We start from the raw sequence: 24,975 nt of genomic DNA on the forward strand, positions 1-24,975 counted from the left end.
ACAGACTTTAAGATACACAACTCTACACTACATATAGTTGAATACCATATAAAATACTCACAATAGATAATAAAAACTAAGAACTAATTCATGTGATTTTAAATACACATACACATAACAAAACTGACTGCTTTTCCTGTTAAGGGTGCCATGCATACTATATATTCAAAAGGAAGTAAGTGCAGTTGCTATTACAAGGGAGAAGGTGCTTGGAAAGCTGAAAGACCTGAGGGTACAGAAGTCACCTAGAGCAGATGAACTGCACTCTAGGGTTCTGAAAGAGGTAGGAATGGAGATTGAGGGATTAGTAATGATCTTTCAAAAATCATTGGACTCTGCCATGGAAAATTGCAAATGTCACTTCACTCTGGGGAACCTGGTAGAATTCTTTAAGGAGATTACAAGTAGGATAAATAATGGGGATGAAGTGAAGGTTATATATTTGGATCTTCAGAAGGCATTTGACAAAGTGCCACACATGAGGCTGGTTACCAAGTTAAAAGCCCATAGCTGTACAGGAAAGTTACTGGCATGGTTAGAGCATAGGCTGATTAGTAGGACACAGTGAGTGGGAATAAAATGATCCTTTTCGGGTTGGCTGCCAGTGATGAGTGGTGTTCCACAGGGGTCGATGTTGGGACCACTTCTTTTTATGCTGTATATGAATGGTTTAGAGATAGAATAGATGGCTCTTTTGCTAAGTTTGCAGATATATAAAGCTTAGTGGAGGGGCAGGTAGTTTTGAAGAAACGGGTAGGCTGCAAAAGGACTTAGACAGATGAGGAGAACGAGCAAGAAAGTGGCAAATGAAATACAATGTTGGAAAATCGATGGTAATGCAGTTTGGTAGAAGAAGTAAAAGTTCAGACTATTTTCTAAATGGGATGGGCCAAGTGCCTTAAATTCTGCTCTGATATCTTGTGGCCTATGGTCCTGTGGTAATTTGTGTGTGTGCCACGGGGATCAGTGGTGGGCATTTGATGTAAATGACTGAAGATGCATAAGACCATAAGATACAGGGTAGAATTAGGCCATATGGCCCATTGAATCTGCTCCACCATTTCATCATAGCTAATCCAATTTTCCTCTCAGCCCCAGTCTCCTACCTTCAGTATCTGATCATACACTGACCAATCAAGAATCTATCAAACTGTGACTTAAATATAGATAATGACTTAGAAGCCACAGCTGCCTGTGGCAAAGATTCACCACAGATTCACCACTCTCTGGTTAAAGAAATTCCTCCTGATGTCTGTTTTAAAAGGATGCCGCTCTATTCTGAAGCTGAGTCCTCTGGTCTTGGACTCTACTATCATAGGAAATATCTTCTCCACTTTGACTCTATCAAGGCCTTTCATTTTTCAATGGGTTTCAATGAGGTCACCCTTTATTGTTCTGAATTCTTGAGAATACCAAATTTACTGTTACTAAATTTGCTAACAACACAAAGATTAGTAGGAAAGAGAGTTATAAAGAGGACTTTTGGAGGCCGTATATCTGTACAGGTTGGTAGAGACAGTGATCACCCCAACAGTGTGGCTGTTAGAGATCAGGGGATAGCTAGTGGACATTAGACAATACCTGGAGGTGTGTGAATGGTGAAAGAGCTTGCATAGGCCAGATGGGCTAAATAGACTCCTTTACTGCCATAAAGGAATATGAAAAGTAAGGTTGGGTAGGAAATTATGAAATGGTCCACTTTGGCAGGAAATGATGAAACCCCAGATCCAAAGTGCATCTCCTTCTGTAGGCTATATATTGTTGTAGGTTATTTCTTAGAGTACAGAAACAGGCCTTTCAGCCCATCCAGTCCATGCCAAACCTAGTATCAACAACCTGCACCTGGATCAAAGCTCTCTAAATATCTCTTAAATGTTGAAATCAAATCTGCCTTCACTTCTTCCACTGACAGTTCATTCAACCCTCTCACCACCTTCTGAGTGAAGAAGTTCCTCCTCATTTTCCCCTTCAACAAATCACCTTTCCCCCTTAACCCATGACCTCTAGTTGTAGCCTCACCAACCTTTAGTGGAAAAAATCTGCTTGCATTTACCCTGTCTATACCCCCTTAATTTTGTATACTTCTATCAAATCTCCCCACAATCTTCTAAGTTCGAGAGAATAAAGACCTAACCTATTCAACCTTTCCTTGTAGTTCAGGTCCTCAAGTTCTGTGTTCTTTCAACCTTATTTAGATCTTTCCTGTAGGCTGGTGACCAAAACTGCACACAATACTCCAAATCAGACCTCACCAAAATCTTATACAATTTCAACATAACATCCCAAATTACATTGCAATAAAGCATGTCAGTTATATAGTGACTACAGATGAGATCCCTCCTCCAATCCAACAAAGGCCATGGGCCTCTCAGGCATTGTGTTGTCTCACGGCATGCAGGCCTAGCAGCTGGTATTTTGGTTGCTGTCAGTAAGGGCTACGTTGGCAGACATGAATTCAGCAGCAGCCTAACAAAATAAATAAACTTCCTAACGATGAGATACTATCTTCACCTTTGTCTATTACACTCTACAGCTGGGACACTGAAAACAAAAGTCGGGAAGTTATACTCCCGTTATTTAGGTCACTGGTGAACACTATGGTAGTGTAGTAGTTAATACAATGTTATTACAGCTCGTGGTGTTGGAGTTCAGAGTTCAATCCCAGCGACCTCTGTAAGGAGTCTCTGTACGTCCTCTCCGTGAAATGTGTGGGATTATTCCAGCTTCTCTAGTTTCCTCCCACAGTCCAAAGACATACTGATTAGGTTAATTTGACTTTGTAAATTGTCCTATGATTAGGTTAGGGTTAAATCAGGGTTGTTGGGGGTTGCTGGGTGTGGCCTATTCTGTACTGCATCTCTAAGTAAATAAATAGAACATGGAACACAAAGCATAGAGCTGTCTGTCAGTACAGGAACAGCTCTTTGGCCCACAAAGTTGCAACAGACTAATTAAAGTGATAATTAAATGTCTAACCCAACTAATTCCCTCTACCTACACAGTGACTATATTTCTCCATTCTCTGCACATTCATGAGATTCTTAAATGCCTCCATTGTATTTGCTTCCACTGCCACCCCTGGCATTGCATTCTGGGTCCTCACTATTCTCTCCTTAAAATATATGGCTTACACATCTCCTTTGAACTTATACCCTCTCACCTTAAATGCATTCCATTTAGTACTAGACACTTTGAGACTGGGAAAAAGATATTATCTCTCTTTTCTATTTATGCCTCCCATAACCTTACAAATCTCTTCAGATCTCCCTCAGCCTCTGCCACTCCAGAGAAAACAACCCACGTTTGTCCAAACTCTGTTTTTACACATACCATCCCCAACCACCACTCCATAAGACACTCGGCCCATCAATCTGCTCTGCCATTCAATCATGGCTGATTTAGTTCTCAGTCTCTTACAAGCATTCCAACCTCCCTGCTCCTCCTATGATCTCCTGAATTTAATCTATCTGGACTTGGAATTCTTTCCTTAAACATCACTAGCTCCCCTCCACCTTCATATTCTAGTTTCTGCCCCCTTCCTTTCCAATCCTGATGAAGGGTGTCAATACAAGACATCGACTATTTACTCCCCTTCATAGATGCTACTTTGCCTGCTGAGTTCCTCCAGCATCTTGTGTGTCTTGTTGTTGATGTCTGAATGGTTTTAAGCAGCAAAAGAGATACATCTGGATCTTGGTTGGATTTGAGCATTTCATTATGAGGAGAAAGTGGATAGTTTGTAATTGCTTTCCCTGGAATGGAGGAGGCTGAGGGGAAAGGTGGTTGAGGTGTTCACATTTATGAAAGACATAGATAGTACACAGAATAAGGTGTATAGACAGTGTAGATAGGAAGAAACTCTCTCCAACTCTTCCTCCGCTACATTGCTAACTGCATTGGTGCTGCTTCATACACCCATGCTGAGCTCAACAAATTCATCAACTTTGCCTCCAATGTCCACCCTGTTGTTAAGTACTGACATCTCCCTCCCCTTCTCAATATCTGTTTCCATCCCTGGAGACAAACTGTCAACTGATATCTTTTATAATCCTACCGATTCCTACATCTATCTTGACAATACTTCTTTCCACCCTGTCTCCTGTAAAAATCCAATTGTCTTCTCCCAGTTCCTTTGATGTTCCTAGGATCAGTTCCTAGGACATGGCTTTCCTTTCCAGAACATCAGAGGTGTTCTCCTTCTTCCAAGAATAGGGTTTCCCTTCCTCCACCTTTGATGATGCCCTCATCAGCATCTCCTCCATTTTCCAGACATCCACGCTCATTCCAGCTCCTCCTTGCCTTAACAATGATAAAGTTCCTTGACCCTACCTACCACCCCCACGAGGCTCCGCACCCAACACATCATTCTCCACAATTTCTGCAACCTACAAAGAGATCCTACCACCAAGCACATCTTTAATTCCAGACCACACTCCGCAGGGATCTGTGATTCCTTTGTTCATTCATCCCTCCTCACTAATCTCCCTCCCAGCACTTATCCTTGCAAGTGGCCAAAGTGCTACACCTGCCCATTGACCACCATTCAGAACCCCAAACAGCCCTTCCAGATGAGGGGACACTTCACCTGCGAATCTACTGGGGGCCATCTACTGTATCCAGTGCTTTCAATGCGGCTTGTTCTACATTGATGAGACCAATCAAAAACTGGGGGACTGCTTCACCGAGCACCTCTGTCTCTTTAAAGTCACCTCTCCATTCACCCAAAGTGGAACCTCCCAGTGGCCAAACATTTTAATAGTGATTCCCATTCCAACATGTCGGTCCATGGCCTCTTGTGTCAAAGTGAGACTACCCTCAGTGTGGAGGAGCAACACCTTATATTCTCTAACCTGATTCTATGAATATTAATTTCTCCTTCCAGCAAAATAAATTCCTTCTCCCTCTCCTCTTCTTGCATTCCTCACTCTGCCCTCTTACCTCTTCTCTCCTGCCCATCACTTCCCCCTGCTGCCCCTTCCCTTTCTCCTGTGGTCCATTCTCCCCTTCTATCAGATAGCTTCTTTACCTCTCCCACCCACCTGACTTCACCAATCACCTTCTAGCTGTCCTCCTTCCCCTCCCCCCAACTTTTATTCTGGCATCTTCCCCCGTCATTTCCATTGAAGGGTCTCTGCCCAAATGTCGACTGTTTATAGATGCTGCCCGACCTGCTGAGTTCTTCCAGTACTTTGTGTATGTTGATCTGCCTGTTCTGGCAGCTCAGTCTCGGCAGCCTCAATCCTCAGAGACTTCTCCAGTGTTCTCTCTACCTACGGTTATTGCTCATCAGTCATTTCCCCCCAGCCCCACCCCACCCACACGCACAGAGGAGGTAGGGAATGTAACAAAAGTTGCTGCTTCTAGGGAGCAGGAGGAATGGTGTCATTAGGCCCATATTCATGAGGGGATCTCGGAGAGACCTCCAACACACGAATCCCAATATATGATGAGTCTAGAACCAGGGGTCGTACAATACAACATCTAGGAAAAGATGAGGATAAATTTCACTTAACAAAGACACATTCATTCATTATGTGCTGTGTCATATGACATAGGCAATCATGGTGTAGACAATGATTTTTCTTGGCAAACTTTTCTGCAGAAGTGGTTTGCCATTGCTTTCTTCTGGGCAGTGTCTCTACAAGATGGGTGACCCCAGACATTATCAATACTTTTCAGAGTTTGTCTGCCTGGCATCAGTGGTTGCATAACTAGGGCTTGTGATATGCACCAGCTGCACCACCTGCCCTCATGGCTTCATGTGACCCTGATTAGGGGCTAATCAGGTGCTACACCTTGTCCAAGAGTGACCTGCAGGCTAGTGGAGGGAAGAAGCGTCTTACACCTCCTTTGATAGAGACACATCTCTGCCCCGTCACCCAATAACAAAGACTAAACTGACATTAAACAAGAAGTAAATAAATGCAGAAACTGGGAATCTGAAATAAAAGCAGGGAAAAAAACTGGAAATACTCAATGGGACACCACACACAAAATGCTGGAGGGACTCAGCAGACCACTTAGCATCTGTGGAGAGAAATAAAGTCAATGTTTGGGGCCGAGACCCTTCATTGGGACCAGCAAGATCCATCAACAGAGAAATGGAGAACTTCTGAGGTCAACAACTCTGCTGAGAGTCTCCACTCTCTGTTCTTGTTTCAAGTTCTCAGCATCTAAAGGATGTTTTAATTTTAGGGCCAACAGCCCAGAGTCTCCCCGTGACCATTCAGGGTAGCTGTTACTATTTGGGAAATTTATAAAAAAGCAATTGTGACTTGGACTGTACAGCAGTGTCAGTGAATGTCTGGAACCTGTAATTTGACTGTGTGACCTGAAGGATTACCATGTGCAGAATCCCACAGAACAGAAGAAACCATTCATATCTCCAAGAGCTATCCAATTTCCCCATTCTCCCCACCCTTTCACTGCATTCCCCCCCCCCCATTGATTTTGCAAAAGTTTCAAGTACATATCCAATTTCAATTTGAATTAAAACTGCTTCCATGACCCTTGAGGCAGTGCTCACCAAAGAGCAACTGACTTCTTTAAACATAAATTCTCCTCATCTCCCATCTTGCACATCTGTTGAATGTTACCTTTCTTCATTAGATCTTTACCTTCTAACCAAAGGGAATTTCTCTCCACATCAAGCAGACTGTGCCCTGATTTAACCATAGTTTTAGGAAAGATGTCATTAAGCTGGTAAGAAGATTTATGAGAATATTGGCAGGACTTGAGCATCTAAGTTATGGGAAGAGACGGGGCATGGTGAGGATGGATGACCTTAGAGGTGTGTAAAACTATGGGGCATAGGTAGAGTGAATGCACATAGAGTAATCATCTTCCCAGAGGCAGTTCTATAGAACATGGGTTTCAGGTGAGAGGGGGAGAGGAGACCTGAGGAATAACTTCTTCACACCAAGGGTGGTGAGCACATGGAAGTGATTGAAACAGGTATAATAAGACATTTGAACAGGTACATAGATAGGAAAGGTTCAGAGGGAGATGGGCAAATGCAGATAGATGAATCCGGCCCAGATGGTATTCTTGGTCAGTACAGACAAGATGGGCTGAAAGGCCTGTTTCTGTGCTGTATGACTCCATGAATATTTGAGTCTATGTAATGAGAGGTGTGAGACAGGGATTCTGTAAGGTGTGTGTTAGGGTTTCAACATTTTACAATTTATATAAACTATTGAGGTAAAGATATTGTTGCTAAATTGACACTACAAGAATAGATAAGTAAGTGAATCATGAAGAGGATGTAAAGAGGCCAAAAAGGGATATAAATACAATGATAAGTGGTTTAAAATCTACAGTGGAATACAATGTGGGGAACAGGCAGGAAAAAAAATTAAAAAGAAACCTGTTATCTAAATGGTGATAGATTACCAAGCTCTGCAGTGCAGAAGGAGCCAATGTGGCCTTGTCTGCAGGTATTTATTGGCTGGGCACTGAATTCAAATGCAGGAAGGTTATACACAAGTTATACTGGGCATTGGTGAGACCACATCTGAGCTACTGCGTACAGTATTGGATTTTTTAAATCAGAAAAAAGATGTTAATACGAACATTGAAAGTTTCACACAGAAGGTTGATAAGGTTACCTTCTCCGGAAAGTTCTGACAGACTCGGCTTGTGTTTGCTGGAGTGAAAAGTGAGACGATTAAAACACTCAAGTTGCTGAAGGACACACAGAAGGGAGATTCTACCTGACCTGCTGAACTCCTCCACAATTTGTGTGTGTTCCTCTGGATTTTCAGCATCTGCAGAATCCCTTGTGTTTCAGGTCTTGACAGGATGTTTGCCCTTGTGGAAGAACCTAGAACTGGGATTACTGTTCAAAATTAGAGGTCTCCCGTTTATGATGAAGATGGGGTGGTGAGTTTTTGGGACTTCCTTCCTTAAGGGGCAGTGGAAGCGAAGCCTTTAAATGTACAGATGGTTGATGCAGATGAATATTTGATAACAGTGAAATAAGGGGGTGGAAAGGAGCAAGGATTTGAGTCTACAATCAAATCAGCCATGATCTTTCTAACCGGCCAGGCAGGGTGCTGGGGCAAGTAATGAATTCCATGGTAGCTTGACATCTAGCCTCATGCTGCTACAGCTCGGGGTGTCAGAGTTTGACCTCCGTCAATCCTGGTGTACTCTGTAAAGAGTCTGTACATCCTCCTCACGGAATGCGTGGGCTTTTTCTCGGTTCTCTGGTATCCTCCCACAGTCGGAAGACATACCGCCTAGGTCCATTGGTCAGCTTGAAGGGCCAGATGGCTTATTCCGTACAGTGTCTCTAAATAAATAAAAAAATAATTCTACACAACTCATAAAAATGCAAAGTTCAGTACCTTCTGAATAGCACAAGTTTAAACTGACCTTTGATAAGAAATGCACTTAGAATCCTAATCATTTCCACACACTGTCATCAGCTCAGCTCTACTGCAGGAACTGAGCCAATAATTTAGCCTGACAACTGAAGGTAGTTCTGATAAAGAGCTACAAAGTTAGATCATTTGATTTGATGGGAAATCTTGAATATATGGAGAACTGGTGTCAGGGAAAATTAATAGGGGAATTGCATTGCCCTGTGGGCTAGCATATGTTCAATGGGCTGAACAGTTTCCTTTTACATTTAAGGAAATAAATCATGTCTTCAGGTTGAAGCAATGTGTAAAAAAACATGTCCTGCACATCTCCTTTGAACTTAACCCCTCTCACCTTAAACGCATGCTCTCTGGTATTAGACACATCAACCGTGAGATTAAGATATTGTCTGTCTGCTCTACCTTTGCTTCTCATATCTTATAAGCCTCCCTCAGATCTCCACTGAGCCTCCGGTGCTCCAGAGAAAACAACCCACGTTTCTCCAATCTCTCGTTTTAGCACATGCCCTCTAATCTAGGCAGCATCCTGGTAAAGCTCCTCTGCACCCTCTCCAAAGTATCCACATCTTTCCTATAATGGGGTGACGAGAACTGTAGCAATACTCCAGACGGGACTGAGCCAGAGTTTTATAAAGCTGCAACTTCCCAACTTCCCAGCTCAACGCCTCAAACATTCCACATGAACTTGGACCCTAAGATCCCTCGCTCATCAGCACTGTGGTTAACTGTATATTGTCTCTTCACATTTGAACTCCCAAGGTGAAGCACTTCAAGGTTAAACCCCATCTGCCATTTCTTCAGCCATATCTGCATCTGGTCTGTATCCTGTTGCAAACTTTGTCAGTCTTCTTCACTATTCACAACACCACTAACCTTGGTATTACCTACAATCTTACTAACCCACCCAGGTCGTTTACATGCACCATAATCTGCAGAGGTCCATATGGAATACCACTAATTACTGACCTCCAAACAGAATAAATTCCATCGACCACTACCCTCCATCTCCTATGGGAAGCTGGGCATTAGGGTTTGGGTATTGAATGTTTATTATGGAAAAGCGCGACTGCACCAACATCCTCACATCTACCTCCCAACTTGCCAAACAGGAGGATCTGGCACAAGACAGACCAAGCATAGAAAGCAAGTTGGTCGTGCAAATCAAAAGGAAGAAGACAAGCCGAATACTGGCAGGAAACAGGAGGACAGTAAAGGACAAGGTCCTTTCTTCTACGTTGGAGGCACAAGTGGAACTTCATTGTATGTTTAAAGAATCTCCTTTCTGACGGTCTCTGGGCTTGAGGGTACTTGCTTCCTTTATTGTTCTGTGGACTCTAAATTGGCTGCTGAGGCAACATTTTATCACTGAGGTTGTGAAGATGTTATATCTTTTTCTGAGTCCTGGAAATGATTAAATATGAGGCAACCTTTTCACAGATGGGATAGGTGATTCAAAGTAAATTTATTATCAAAGTACGTATCTGTCACCGTGGACAACCCTGAGATCCATTTTCTTGCAGGCATACTCAATAAATCCATAATAGAATAATAACTGTAATAGAAGCAATGAAAGACTGCACCAATCTGGGCATTCAACCAGTGTACAAAAGACAACAAACTGAGCAGATGCAAAATCAAATAAATAACAATAATAATAAATAAGCAATAAATATTGAGAACATAATATGAAGACTCCTTGAAAGTGAGTCAGTAAATACAATAGCCATAATAGAATCAGTTAAAGACTGCACCAACTTGGACATTCAGCCAGTGTGCAAACAACAACAAGAAGTATTATATGTAGCCTGCAGAACAACACCATGGTTCATCAATGCCATCTTGGTGGGCAGTGAGTAGTGTAGCTTGTGAGGTGGTGGTAGGGTTGAGAATAGAGAATTACACATTTTTAAGATGTGTAAAGGGGTGGAGTAAGAACATAAGATATCGGAGCAGAATTAGGCTATTTGGCCTATCGAGTCTACTCCACCATTTCATCATGGTTGATCCAATTTTTCTCTAAGCCTCGATCTCATACCTTCTTCCCATTTCCCTTCATGCCTGACTAATCAAGAATCTATCAACTTCTACCTTAGATATACATAAAGGATTGGCTTCCACAGCTGCCTGTGGAAAAGAATTCCACTGATTCACTACTCTCTGGCTAAAGCAATTCCTCCTCTTCTCCATTCTAAAAGGTCTCTGGTCCTAGACTCCCCCACTATAGGAAACATGCTCTCCACATCCACTCTATCAACAACTTTCAATAGGTTTCAATGAGGCCATCCTTCATTCTTCTGAATGCCAATGAATACAGGCCCAGAGCCATTAGACACTCTTCATATGACAAGCCATTCAATCCTGGAAATCATTTTTGTGAACCTCCTCTGAACCCTCTCCATTTCCAACGCATTCTTTCTAAGATAAGGGGACAAAACTGCTCACAATACTCTAAGTGAGGCCTCACCAGTGCTTTATAAAGTCTCAGAATTTCATCCTTGCTTTTATATAGTAGTCCTGTTGAAATGAATGCTAACATCACTTAGCCTTCCTCACCACAGTAGGTGGTTGATGGTTGTTTGTTAATATTTGATGTGGATTCTTTGGGCCAAAGGACTTGGTTCTGTCTATGACTCTGATTTCAAGTCCATTTGCATTTGCAATGGTGTACATGCTCTGGTAAATCTCTTTGTTGACTAACAGATATATGTTGAAATTTTATATTCTGCTTTGTTAACACAGAATTACCGCCTTCTGCAGGGACAAGGGCTGGAAGCAAATCCTGGATAGCAACCGAGATGACTACTACTTTAAATGGTCTGATGCTAAAGTAGTTTCCAACTATCAAAACTTTCAAGAAGGTAATAAGTAGAATCAAAATGGCTCAGATCAGTCAGAATCTGCCATAAATTACTATGCCAAAACAGTAGGCTTTTAGTTCAGTACAACTTGGAGTAAGTTCTTTATTCAGTTCTGAGAGTCAGAGACTGCAATTCCCTTGTCACTGCATTTTGCAAGGAGGATTCTGGAATATGAGTTAGACAGACATACAGGGTTCAGGAAGAAATTGTTTTGGCTGTAAGTTTTAAATCCACCCATTCATTCATCATCCTCTTTGACTTTCTACCATCAGGCAGGAGACTCCAATGCATGGAGACAAGAACGGTCTGGATGGAAAACAGCCTCTCCCTTCAGGCCATTTGGCTTCTGAAGTCCTTGCCACATCACATTTGAAGTGTCACTGGATAATTTGTACTGTTCCTTACATTATTTAATTTATGCACTTTACTTTATTTATCTATGTGTAATTCAAATGTAGATTTAATTTTTACCTTCCTAAGTTATTGTGTGTTAAGTGTACTACTATGCTTTACACCCTGGTCTGGAGAAATGCTGTCTTGTTTGGCAGTATACGTGTTATAGTTAAACGGTAATAAACTTGACTCATCTTGATTTCTATGGATGCTTGACCACTGAGTCTGTTCAAGGCTAAGCCTGAAGGGCTTTTGGACATGAATGAACATGGACTGGTCAAGAAAGTGGAAGTAAGTGAGAAGGTCACTCACGATAGTATCTGGAGATCTACTCTTCCATTGCTTGTGCCTTATTCTTCTGAGTGACATGTGTTTGGTCATTGTGTTTGATTTTGTCTGTACTACATAAGCACGTACTATGAACATCTACATTAAGTACTCCCATATGACATAGCTTAGTTCAGAGTTAAGCCCTCGCTGCTTTGCATATCCACGTTGTATTCAGTTTTTCTTTGTCCACTACAACTTAGATTTATCAAACACAACATAATCCCGGGATCATTTAGCTCTACAAAGCATGTACATGGCTAGGAAAGGTTTAGAGGGTTACGGGCCAAACACAAGCATATGGAACTTGCTGAGTTGGATCCTTGCTTAGCATAGACCATATGAGCCGAAGGGCCTGATTCTGTGCCCTATGGCTCTATGATTCTATTAAGATGAAATATACATCCAGTGAAAAACAGCAGGGCAGCTTTGTTGATCAAAACTGTAGTCAATGATACAGGTTCTGAGAAGGGTTGTAAGAAGAGAGATATGTTGTGAGTGGTCCTGGAGTCAGCCTCAGCTGAAAGGAATTAAACATCTTCTGAATTTCAAATGGAGGCAAGAGGCAATATAGAGAATTCAGTAGGATTTGGTGGAAGACTTTTCTTTTAATGCTGTCCAGGATGTGAATTGCACCAGTACGTACCTGTTTAACCTAGAGCTTCTGGAACCTTGAAATGTTTCTGATGTTGGATGAGGAGCTACAAGCTGGGCCCATCATGAATCACCCTTCACATGGGCAATTAATGCAGCCTAACCAATGAAGCTCATGCTCCAGAAATAGACAATATAAAAGATGTGCTGTAAAGGGCAAAGGTACCCAATAAATACGAGGATTGAGAGCCAACAGTATTTCACACTTTAGGGGTAAAGGTAAGTGCGACACTGTTACAGCTCAGGACGATCTAAAGTTCAGGGTTCAAATCTGGAGCCATCCTATTAGGAGTCTATGTGCACCCTCCCCGTAGAATGCCTGGTTTTCCCCGGGTGCTCTGGTTTCTTCCCACAGACCAAGGGTGTACCAGGTAGGTTAATTGGTCATTGTAAGTTAGCCTGTGATTAAATCAGGTTTAATCCGGGTTGTGGGGTTGCTGGGGCAATATAGCTTGAAGGGCCAAAAGGACTTAATGTTACAATGTGTGCTGATGGACAGCTGATCCTAGGTGTGGAGGAACACCAGCCTCCCATGTAGAGACAGAAGCAAGAGTTCCTTCACAGGAATTCCAACTGAACATCGATGGCTTGACTGAGCAACACCATGAGATGATTCATTCTCAAAACACAGAGACCCTACAGTGAGCACTAATTGGGAGTCCGTTTTAACTAATCACAGTACGCTGTAAACCCATGCCAGTCAAAATAAACTGGACAAGATTAACAGTAAGCACAAGAGCTTAACAACTCTAGTTAAAACAACTATTATAAATAGGTGCACAGGCCTGCAGGACTCATGACATCTAATCCATGCTCTATCACTCAATAAAATAAAGATAAATAAATAAAATAATGTACAGTGATACTAACTTTGCCAATATTTGTGCCTTTGACTTGTTGTTCTAAAAGGTAAGCAGATGGTGAATCAAATCCCAAACAAAAGTGTCCTGACCAGCAAGTTTGGCCTCTGCTCTTCACTCAAGAACAACGAACGTATAATGAATAAGTATGGCAGGATAACATTCTCGAGGTAAGTGTCTTCTCCTCTGCATTCAGAAATTTGGCAGAGGTTTGACTAAAACAAGAATAGAAGGACCCTGGTTACTTGGGCCTTACCAATTGCATTACATGGGTCCAGATTTGAAATGACCATGTTTAAATCAAACTGCAAACCTAAAGGACAATTAAGTTCAAGTTTAATTATCACTCAACTATCTCAACCATACATGAATATAGCCAAGCAAAAGAGTGTTCGTCTGGGGCCAAGGTGCAAAACACATTACCAACAGCACATACCACACAACACAACACAACAAAAATGGCTTCAGAAAAAAAGTCACAAAGAAGAAACAAATACAGCCCATGTCCCTGAGCAGAGACTATAACACCATAAGACATAGGAGCAGAATTAGGCCATTTGACCCATCGAGACTGCTCTGCCATTCAATCATGGATGATCCTTTTTTTCCCTCCTCAGCCCCATTCTCCGACCTTCTCCCCATAACCTTTGATGCTGTGTAAAATCAAGAACCTATCAAGCTCTGCCTTAAATACACCCAATGACTGGGCCTCCACAGCTACCTATAGTAATAAATTCCACAAATGCACCACCCTTCAGCTGAATAAATTTCTCTGCATCTCTGTTTTAAATGGACGTCCCTCTCTCCTGTGGCTGTGCCCTCTTGTCCTAGACTCCCCCACCATGGGAAACATTGTTTCCACATCTACTCCATCTAGGCTTTTAAACATTTGAAAGATTTCAATGAGATCTCCCCTTATCCTTCTAAATTCAATGAAGTACTTACCCAGAGCTATCAAATGTTCCACATATGATAAGCCTTTCATTCCCAGAATCATTCTTGTGAACCTCTTCCGAACCCTCTCCAATGCCAGCCCATCTTTTCTTAGGTGACAAGCCCAAAACTATTCACAATACTCACAGTGAGGCCTCACCAGTGCCTTATAAAGCCTCAGCATCACATCCCTGCTCTTGTATTCTAGATCTCTCAAAATGACTATAGACTTGATGGTAAGTTGACCTGCTCCAGCTTATTCCTCCACCAAACGAACACAGGAGGGCAACACTGATGGGAGAGGCCAGCTTCCAATCCAGTATGGATGTCAGTACAGGGCTCTCCCATAGTGATTGGATGCTTCCTCTGCCAGTCTGCTGCAAAAGGTAACCCCACAGCTTCAGCCTAGCTCTTGCCACAACTGAGTCAATGCAGTTCCCCCCACCATCTGTCTCATCAATGCAGCAGTGAACCAGACTTGCAGTATTCTACATTGCCAGTGTCCAGACAGGGCCTTGCAATCACAACAATACATCCAAAACAACCACTCGTACTGCACACCGTCCAACAGTACACGACAAGTCCAGGCGACAACACAACAATGGTACAAGAACAAGTCCAGCTTCATCACTACTGGGAAACTCGCTGATGGGATAGTCCTGCAGTACTTGATGTTCTTAGTATCCAGCAGTGACTTTCACTCGGGAAAAAGGCTTACTAGATGAACCTTTAATCGATCTGGAGTGACCATTGCATCCCAGCATGCTGCCATCTTACCAGAAGTCAGTTGGGCTCTCTGAACTCTTGGACCTTCCAGGAAAGAATAAGTTGATAAATAGATGCACAAGGAACTCAGAAGAATGCTCTGTTGATTGGAAATGAGATTCACGGCCATTTGGGCAAAGATTAGATTAAATCTGGGTTGACCTGGCTCAGATGAATGTATTTGTTATCTCCTCCTTATCTCTGTTATTGGTTCAAAATCAGACTTCTTTTCTGTTGAAGACAGACACACCACTGGTTCCATATTTAACCTTTCTTTATTATTTGTGATGGCTCATGATAAAAAGTATAGTCTATGCTTCAATATTTGATCCTATAATGATGTCTTTAGAAGTGTTAAGCAATTAAGAATCAAATAACAAACAGCAAGAAGAGCAGTGCTTGGTTGGGAAAAGAGGGATAGGCAGTAGTATCACTAAGTTCCACAACTTGTAGATGTGTCTGTGTGGATGAGGGCATGCCTTCAAGAACATATCAGACATACCCAGATGAAAAACTGTGGTTAAAGCAGGAACACGTAGTCCATTGAGGACTAGGTCTGTGGCATTTGAGGCCAATGATCCAGAACTATACAAGAGGTCTAGGTATGACAGTCTCCATCAGCACAGGTGCAACATAAGGCTATGTGCTTAGCCCCCTGCTCTACTCAGTTTACACTTACAACTGTGTGGCTAAACACACCTCCAATGCCATATTCTTTCCTATACAAAGAAGGCACGACAGCAGCTATATTTCATTAGGAGTTTGAGAAGACTCGCTATGCCAGCAATTACACTTGAAAATTTCTACAAAGGTACTGTAGAGAGCATTCTAACTGGTTACATCACCATCTGGTATGGTGGGGTCACAGGATCAGAAAAAGCTGCAGAAAGTTGTAAGCTCAGCCAGCTCATTCATGGACACTAGCCTCTCCAGCATCAAGGATGCCTTCAAAAGGCAATGCCTCAAGAAGGCACCATCCACCAGTAAGGACCCCCATCACCCAGGACATGCTCTCCTCTCATTGATACCCTCTGGGAGGATGTACGGGAGCTGAAGACACACACTCAATGATTCAGGCTCAGCTTCTACCCCTCTGCCATCAGATTTCTGAATGGATATTGAACCCATTAATACTACCTCACTATTTATATTCATTCATTCATTATGTGCTGTATCATATGACATGGGTAATCACTGTCTCATGACCATGATCGTTCTTTGTAAATTCTTCTGCGTAAGTGGTTTGATATTGTCTTCTTTTGGGCTGTATCATTATACGACGGGTGACCCCAGACATTGTCAATACTCTTCATAGATTGTCTGACTGGTGATAGTGAATTGAATTGAATTGACTTCATTACTTACGTTTTTCATATACACGAGGAGTAAAAATCTTTATGTTACATCTCCATCTAAATGTGCAATGTGCAATTTATAGTAATTTATAATAAATAGTATGTACAACAATATAACATAGAAATGCATTTGTGTCAGCATGAATTAATCAGTCTGATAGCCTGGTGGAAGAGGCTGTTCCGACACCTGTTGTCCTGGCTTTTATGCTGCGGTACTGTTTCCTGGATGGTAGCAGCTGGAACAGTTTGTGGTTGGGGTGACTCAGGTCCCCAATGATCCTTCAGGTCCTTTTTACACACCTGTCTTTGTAAGTGTCCTGAATAGTGGGAGGTTTACATCTACAGATGCGCTGGTCTATCTGTACCACTCTCTGCAGAGTCCTGTAATTGAGGTTCCCATACCAGGCGATGATGCAGTCAGTCAGGATACATTCAATTGTGCCCCTGTAGAAACATAACTAGTACTTGTGATGTGCGCCAGCTGCTCATATGACCATCCACCATCTGCTCCCATGGCTTCATGTGACCCTGATCAATGGGAGGTGAGGGGGTTGGGGGCTAAGCAGGTGCTACACCTTTCCCAAGGGTGACCTGCAGGCTAGTGGAAGGAAAGAGTCTTTGGTAGAAGCATCTCTCCACTCCACCACTATATATACACAGAATTATTGTAATTTATGGTTTTTAATATTATATTTTGCAATATTCTGCTGCTACAAAATATATGACATATGTCAATGATAATAAACCTGATTCCGGTGCCATTTGTAGAGGTCACGGACTCTGGACCCACCCTTGAACACAATGCTAGCATCAAGGGGGTCCGCCACTCTGCTGCAGAATGCTTGATATTGACTATCAGATGTTGAAATCAAATTTTATAAAGATTGCCTTCAGAAAACTTTGATTACAGAAAAGGTAATATATACCCTACAGACAGTAGAAATTTTGCAACAGCAGCTGCGGAGATAAGAAAATTGACACAGCAGGGCCTGACGTTGGAACATGTTTATGAGAGTACTTATACCGGCTGCACCTTTACTGTGCCCTTCAGACTGTCCCACTTACAAACTCTTTGTGTCATAGTCAGGAAATCTTGGCTGTACAAACCTTCTGCCCACCTTGTTCCTGCTGACCACTGAGTGCCCTTCAATGCCAATCCCATTCGCCAGTACTTGGTCCATTGTCTGCTCAGTTCAAAGTTCAAAGTAAATTTACTATCAAAGTACATATGTGTCACCAGATACAAGCCTGAGATTCATTCTTTTGTGGGCATTCACAGTAAATCTATAGAATATTAACCATAACAGTATCAATCAAAGACCGCACCAACTTGGGTGTTCAATCAGTGTGTGTAACAGACAACAAGCTGCAAATTCAGAAAGAAAATAATAATAAATAAATAAAGAAGCATTAAGTATTGAGAACATGAGATGAAAAGTCCTTAAAAGTGAGTCATAGGTTGTGGGAACATTTCAGTGATGGGGCAAGTGAAGTTGAGTGAAGTTACTCTTTTGGTTCAGGAGCCTGATGGTTGATGGCTAATAACTGTTCCTGAAACTGATGGTGTGGATCTTAAGGCTCCTGTACCTTCTTCCTGATGGCAGAGCATTGAATTGAAACTGAGTACAGAAATGTCTCAACTTATTTCCCATGATTGTGTTTTCTAGATTCATGAAACTAGACGAATTTTACCCAGAGACGTATCGAATGGTTATAAAAAGTGAACGTCATGCTTTCTACCGAGCCTTCCAAGGCAAGATGTTTCTTCTGAAATATTTAATAGCTTGTCTCCTTAGAACTTCTCCTTCAGGAGGAAGTGTTGCCACCCCTTTATCAAACCCTTCCTTTAGCAATGCATTTGATTTGGCAGCATTGATTCACTACCTCATTTACTTTACTTTCCTCTATGGAGTAATTCTTGAGATTTTTGGAAATGATTGAGAATGGGGACCTACTGCTTGGATTTAGGAAAACAGTGAGTTGAATAAATTCCACAGATTCACTACCCTCTGGCTAAAGAAATTCCTCCTCGCCTCAGTTCTCAACGGATGTCCCTCTATTCTTGATTGATTACTGGAGACACTTGGATGTGAGAAGTGTGGCTTTAAGAAGTAAGTAGCTGTAGATGTGACTGTCAAATTAAAACTGCAATCATTCAATCCGGATTAGCAGAAACACTGATTCAGACAACAATAGATAATATTCAAATCTGCTTCTTCCACATCAGCTGTGCCCTCCCCACTGACCTCTTCAGCTGTAAAGAATCTCAGCTTTTCAAAGAACATATAGAAACTGGTTGGCAAAGGGAGTTTGTTCTTGGTCTGAATGCCAGTGAAAATGACCCATTCTCGGTGGAAACCAGATGGCCAAAGTTAACAGTTTATGTGATATTTTCCCTCCTATTTGAAGCACTGATGAGGGGATTTTTTTTGAAGGAAAGAGTACATTTGGTAGTTATGATCCCTGAAATGTGTTTCAGTATCTGAATTACATTTTTGATAAAATGTAATTGTCATTAGCCAATCTCCTAATGTCCTTACTATGGCAAGTGTGATATGACTTTCATCTGAATTGAATTCAGCCTTACTCCTGTTCTATAACTTCCCTCAAGGAACTTGCCATTGTATATCTGCTCAGACTTTCAACTTCTGGATGATTAGTTTCTGACTTTACAACTTTCTCATGGACTGCTGCCCAGCTTGTGATTGGCCAGTGAGATCACTGCACCATCTTGCATACTTTTTTAAAATCCATTTAGATCTTGATTGGAAGATAAGTCCATAATATATCCAGGGAATTTAATGTCTTGTCTATGTTGCTCTGAGACGAGGACATTATTGATATGATTAGACTTGACAGTCTACTCAGATTCCCTAACCAGGTTAAGGACAGCAATGCTCTTAGAGAGTTCAGCTGGAAGATAGCTTCCATGTACCTGGGATGGGATGTCCTGGAATGGCTCAGAAACATACTTGGTGGCACATAATGACTCAAATAGGAACTGCATAAATAAAGTTTGTCAGCATTCTGACTGGAGATAATTAGTTCTGAGTTTTGTTCATTCTTGTTTTTCTGTGTAGAAGGCCAGATTTGGATATCCAAGCCTGCAGAATCATGTCAGGGAAAAGGAATCTTCCTATTGAAGACACTCGATGATCTAAAAGCATTTCATGAAAAATTGGAAAGCACAGAAGAGAATCCCTATATCAGAATGTGTTTCTACAATTCTCCTATTAATAGAATCGTGCAAAGGTGATGGGTAGGAAAATTAAAACTATAAATAAAACTGCAATTTTCTTGCCTGGATGAACACAATAACTACCATCTTTGACCATATTATCACAATATGGCTTACAGGTCTTGGTTTAAAGTGAGAGAGGAGTGATATAAAGAGGACTTGAGGGATAGATTTTTACAATAGTAAGTGGTGGATATGTGTAACAAGCTGTGAGAGGAAGTGGTAGAAGCAAGCCGAATAACAAAATTATAAAGACATTTAGACATGTGCAAGGATTGGAAAGGTTTAGAAGGATGCAGGAAAACAGGACTAGCTCATTTAGGTACTTTGGTTGGCAATAGGCAAGATGGGCCAATGGAACTGTTTCCTTGTTGAACAACTCCATGATTTTCTCAAGGAGGACAAGTGATTAGGGTATCTCCATCTCTAGGACAGGTGCTTTATACCAATGTCCATACTGTCTCCATCTCCAGAACAGGTGCTTTATACCAATGTCCATACTGTCTCCATCTCCAGAACAGGTGCTTTATACCAATGTCCATACTGTCTCCATCTCCAGAACAGGTGCTTTATACCAATGTCCATACTGTCTCCATCTCCAGAACAGGTGCTTTATACCAATGTCCATACTGTCTCCATCTCCAGAACAGGTGCTTTATACCAATGTCCATACTGTCTCCATCTCCAGAACAGGTGCTTTATACCAATGTCCAGACTGTCTCCATCTTCAGAACAGGTGCTTTATACCAATATCCATATTATCTCCATCTCTAGGATAGGTGCTTTTGATGCAATGTATTTTGAGAGGGGGAAACATTAGTCAGATATATCAGTATCGCAATGGCATAAAGGGAATTACAGAGGCATGGGGGAGGTGCTTGCCCAGCTGGATTGGAGTGGGTTACTAGTGAGGTGATTGCAGAGTAGAGGTGGCTGGGAATTGTCTGGGAATAGCTCTCAAGGCGCAGGATAGTTAAGTTCCACATAAGTTGTTCTCAAATGGCAGGAGTAGGCAACCATGGCTGACAAGGGAAGTTAAGGACTGTATAAAAACCAAGGAAAGGGCATATAATAGTGAGTGGGAAGTTAGATGATTGGGAAGCTTTAAAAATCTAACAAAGATAATTAAAAAAGCCGTAAGAAGGGAAAAGATTAAATATGAGGGCACACGAACAGGATATAAAGCAGGATACTAACAGTTTTTCAGTGATATAAAGAGTAAAAGGGAGATGGAAGTTGATATTGGACCACCAAAAAATATTGCTGGTGAGGTAGTAATGGATAACAAAGAAATGGTGGTAAAACTTATGGGTACTTTGCATCAGTCTTCACCGTGGAAGTGTGGTGAACTACATATACCTGTCTGGACACGCCCCCTGCTGACTGCTCCTGTGGCTCCTCCCACAGACCCCTGTATAAAGGCAATTGAGGCCTGAGCCCTCATTCTCCAGGATGTAGTACTGTGGTCAACCACTGCTTGTTCTTTCTTCCAGTCAATAAAAGCCGATATCTCGACTTCACGTCTCAGAGAGAGTTATTGATGGTGCATCAGGAAGACACTAGCTTGTGTGATAAAGAGATAACGAATGCATTGGTCATGATCTTTCAAAAATCACTTGATTCTAGCATGGTTCTGGAGGACTGGAAAGCTGTAAATGTCATTCTACTCTTTAAGAAGAGAGGAAGGCAAAAGAAAAAAAAATAGGCTAGTTAGCTTAGCCTCAGTGGTTGGGGAAGTGTTGGAGTTCATTATTAAGGATGAGGTTTTGGGGTACTTGGAGATTATTGATAAAATAAGTCAAAGTCAGCATGGCTTCTGGAAAGGGAAATCTTGCCTGACAAACCTGTTAGAGTTCTTTGAGGAAGTAACAAGCAGGGTGGACAAAGGAGAGGTAGTGGATGTCATTTACTTGGATTTTCAGAAGGCATTTGATAAGGTGTCATGCACAAGGCTGCTTAATAAGATAAAAATTCCATGCATTACAGGAAAAATAGTGGCATAGATAGAGGAATGGCTGACAGGCAGGAGACAGCGAGTGGGAATAAAGGGGGCCTTTCCCAGTTGTCTGCCAATGACTAGTGGTGTTCCACAGGGGTCAGTATTGGGATCGCTACTTTTCACTTTGATTGTCAATGATTTAGATAATGGAATTAATGGCTTTGTGGCAAAACTTGCAGATGATACAAAGTTAGGAGGAGGGGTAGGTAGTGCTGAGGAAGCAACGCGACTGCAGAAAGACTTGGACAAATAGAAAGAATGGGCAAAAGAGCGGCAGATGGAATACAGTTAACACACACAAAATGCTGGTGGAATGCAACAGGCCAGGCAGCATCTATAGGGAGAAGCATTGTTGACGTTTCGGGCCAAGACCCTTCGTCAGGACCAACTGAAAGGAAAGATAGTAAGAGATTTGAAATAGGAGGGGGAAGGAGAAAAGCAAAATGATAGGGGAAGACTGGAGAGGGTGGGGTGGAGCTGAGAGCCGGGAAGGTGATTGGCAAAAGGGATACAGAGCTGGAGAAGGGAAAGGATCATGGGATGGGAGGTCTCGGGAAAAAGAGAGGGGGAGGGGAGCACCAGAGGGAGATGGAGAACAGGCAGAGTGATGAGCAGAAAGAGAGAGAAAAAAAAGGGGGGGGGGAAAACTAAATATATCAGGGATGGGGTAATATGCATGACATGAGTACAGCACTGGTCACAGACTTCCAAACTGAGAAACATCCTTCTACCAGAGTAGGACTCACACAGTGAGCGGGAGGACCCTGAGGAGTGCAGCTGAACAGAGGGATCTGTCTCTATGCTGTGGTGTTCCAGCACTCTACTACCAACCTCTGTCTCTAGTTTTTAGATACGTTCCACCTCCGTCTGTCCTTCCCTTCACTGATCCCTGTGAAGCCAGAGCATGCTCTCAGCTGTCAGTAATAAACTCTCTAACAACTGATAAGAATTATGTTACTGTTTGAACCGGTTATCAGTAAGGCTCCATAAATTCAATAACTTCCTCAATTTCCACAATGCTTTGTATTGTTACACAATCAGTTTGTAAGTGAAACAGCAATTCAAAGTTCAAAGTAGACTTATTATCGAAGTACAGATACTCTATGTCACCATAAACAACCCTGAGGCTCATCTTCCTGTGGGCATACTCAATAAATTCATGAACACAATAGAATCAATGAACTACCTCATGCAAAAGGGTGGACAAACAATCAGTGTGCAAACGACAACAAATTGTGCAAATACTAACAATAATAAATAAATAAATGATAAATATTGAGAACATGAGATGAAAAATCCTCGAAGGTGAGTCCATAGGGTGTAGGAACTTTCAGTGATGGGGTAAGTGAAGTTGAGTGAAGTTATCTCTTTTGGTTCAAGAGCCTGATGGTTGAGGGATAATAACTATTCCTGAACCTGATGATGTGAGCCCTGAGGCTCCTGTACCTTTTTCCTGATGGCAGCAGTGAGAGGAGAGCATGGTCTGGTTGGTGGAGGTCCTTGATGATGGATACTGCTTTCCTATGACAGCACCCCATTTGGATATGTGCAATTGTGGACAGGGCTTTACCTGTGAGGGCCTGGGCCATATCCACTACTTTTTGTAGGATTTTCCATTCAATTGACCTCTGTAAAGAGAAACACACCCATCTGACTATAACTTCCACTCTGCAGCAGTGTCAATGTATGACCTCTAACTGCACAATCTATTCATTGTGTAGAATAATAACAAGCCACAGAGCAGAGCTGTGCTGGCAGAGTGGGTAAGTGGTACACATTAGCAAAGAGAATGAGGGATGATGACGACTAATGGACACGGTTCTTAATGGTGTCCTGAGGAAGGGTTTTGGCCTGAAATGTTGACTGATTATTCATTTCCATGGATACTGCCTCATCTGCTGAGTTCTTCCTGCATCTTGTGTGTGTTGCTCTGAATGGTGTGCAGTAGCAAGACTCCTGAACATACAAGTGGATAAATCCTTGATAAATGAGAGAGAAGTTTGTGACCGAAGGCTTCATGCAGAGAGGCATGGAATACAAAGGTTATGGTAAAGCTGTACAAACACCAGTAAGGCCACAATAGGCAAAAATATCCTGACTTCAGAAAGAGGTGTTCAGAGAGTAGCTACTGGAGTGGTTCCAGCAATCAGGGGCTTCAGATCCTAGGTTAGATTGGAGATGCTGAAGTTGTTCTCAAAGCACATTTATTATCAAAGTGTTATACAACCTTGAGATTCATCTCCTTACAGGCAGCCATAAAACAAAGAACAACACTTGAATCCATTAAACAAAAGACTATCAAGCACAGCATTGTGCAGAGAGAAAAACTGCGCAAACAATAAAAGCAAGCAACAGCATTCAGAACTGAAGTTCACTACACCAGGTATCACTGCAGCCAATCCAGACAGCTACTAGTTGCAGGCTACAGTCTCAGAGCTGAGCAAACACTGCAGAGCTACAAGCCGAACCAACCCATCTCTCGCCTCCAACCCCAATACCCTGACTGTTTCAATCTGTGCCAGTGCTTAAATCGTCTAAACCTCAGGTTGTTCCTCGTTGTCGGACTCAGGCTTTGGCACTTCGATATGCCCTCGCGCTCAGGCAGCATCACCTCGATTTGGACAATACCCAACCTTCCCACTTCAGCTCAGCTCTTAAATCAATCAAACCTTGGACCTTTCCTCACTTCGCCTCGGATCCACTGTATTGCAGTGCCTCCAAGTCTGCTCCAGCAACTCCAGCCCAGATATTCTGCAGCCCACACCACAAAAATGCAGGTCGTACAGGTGATTCAACTTAACGCTGACAGGGAAACCTCAGGCCTCTGTTGGCAGAGATCATTCACCAAAATGTGTGAAGCACTAAGTATTTTGATGCTTTCTTTGTGTCACTGGCCACCAAGAAATAGTCACTGGGCTTCACCAGCACCATCTTAAACTAGAAGATTCGTTTTGATGGAATAAGTAGGAAAGTTGTTCCAATTAACTAATGGTTTCAGGATGTCAGGGCACAGATTTACCATTTTGCACATAAGATGGAAGAGATTGGTAATGATCTGGAACGCTGATCTCTTTGGAACCTACAAATTACAGCTTGTCAGCCTAAAAATTGTTTGCTTATACCTACTTCCTATTTTCTGTCCGTTAATCAATCCTTTGTTTAATATATCACCTGGTGACTATGAATCAAAAAATTGTGAAACAAGCTGT

The 24,975-nt window shown here is 42.1% G+C and overlaps 1 protein-coding gene across 1 annotated transcript in view; it reads left to right on the forward strand.

Moving 5' to 3' along the window:
* The first annotated feature begins 6,866 nt into the window (after positions 1 to 6,866).
* The window catches only part of ttll10 (tubulin tyrosine ligase-like family, member 10), a 45,240-nt gene continuing 27,131 nt past the window's right edge, over positions 6,867 to 24,975 (forward strand). Inside the window, exons 1-5 of the mRNA XM_059951629.1 lie at positions 6,867 to 6,877; positions 11,124 to 11,242; positions 13,526 to 13,646; positions 18,197 to 18,282; positions 19,610 to 19,781. Coding sequence (XP_059807612.1) covers positions 6,867 to 6,877; positions 11,124 to 11,242; positions 13,526 to 13,646; positions 18,197 to 18,282; positions 19,610 to 19,781 — 509 coding nt within the window. The remainder of the gene's footprint in view (positions 6,878 to 11,123; positions 11,243 to 13,525; positions 13,647 to 18,196; positions 18,283 to 19,609; positions 19,782 to 24,975) is intronic.

Source organism: Hypanus sabinus, chromosome 27 (genome assembly GCF_030144855.1).
Source record: "Hypanus sabinus isolate sHypSab1 chromosome 27, sHypSab1.hap1, whole genome shotgun sequence".
NCBI lineage: Eukaryota > Metazoa > Chordata > Chondrichthyes > Myliobatiformes > Dasyatidae > Hypanus > Hypanus sabinus.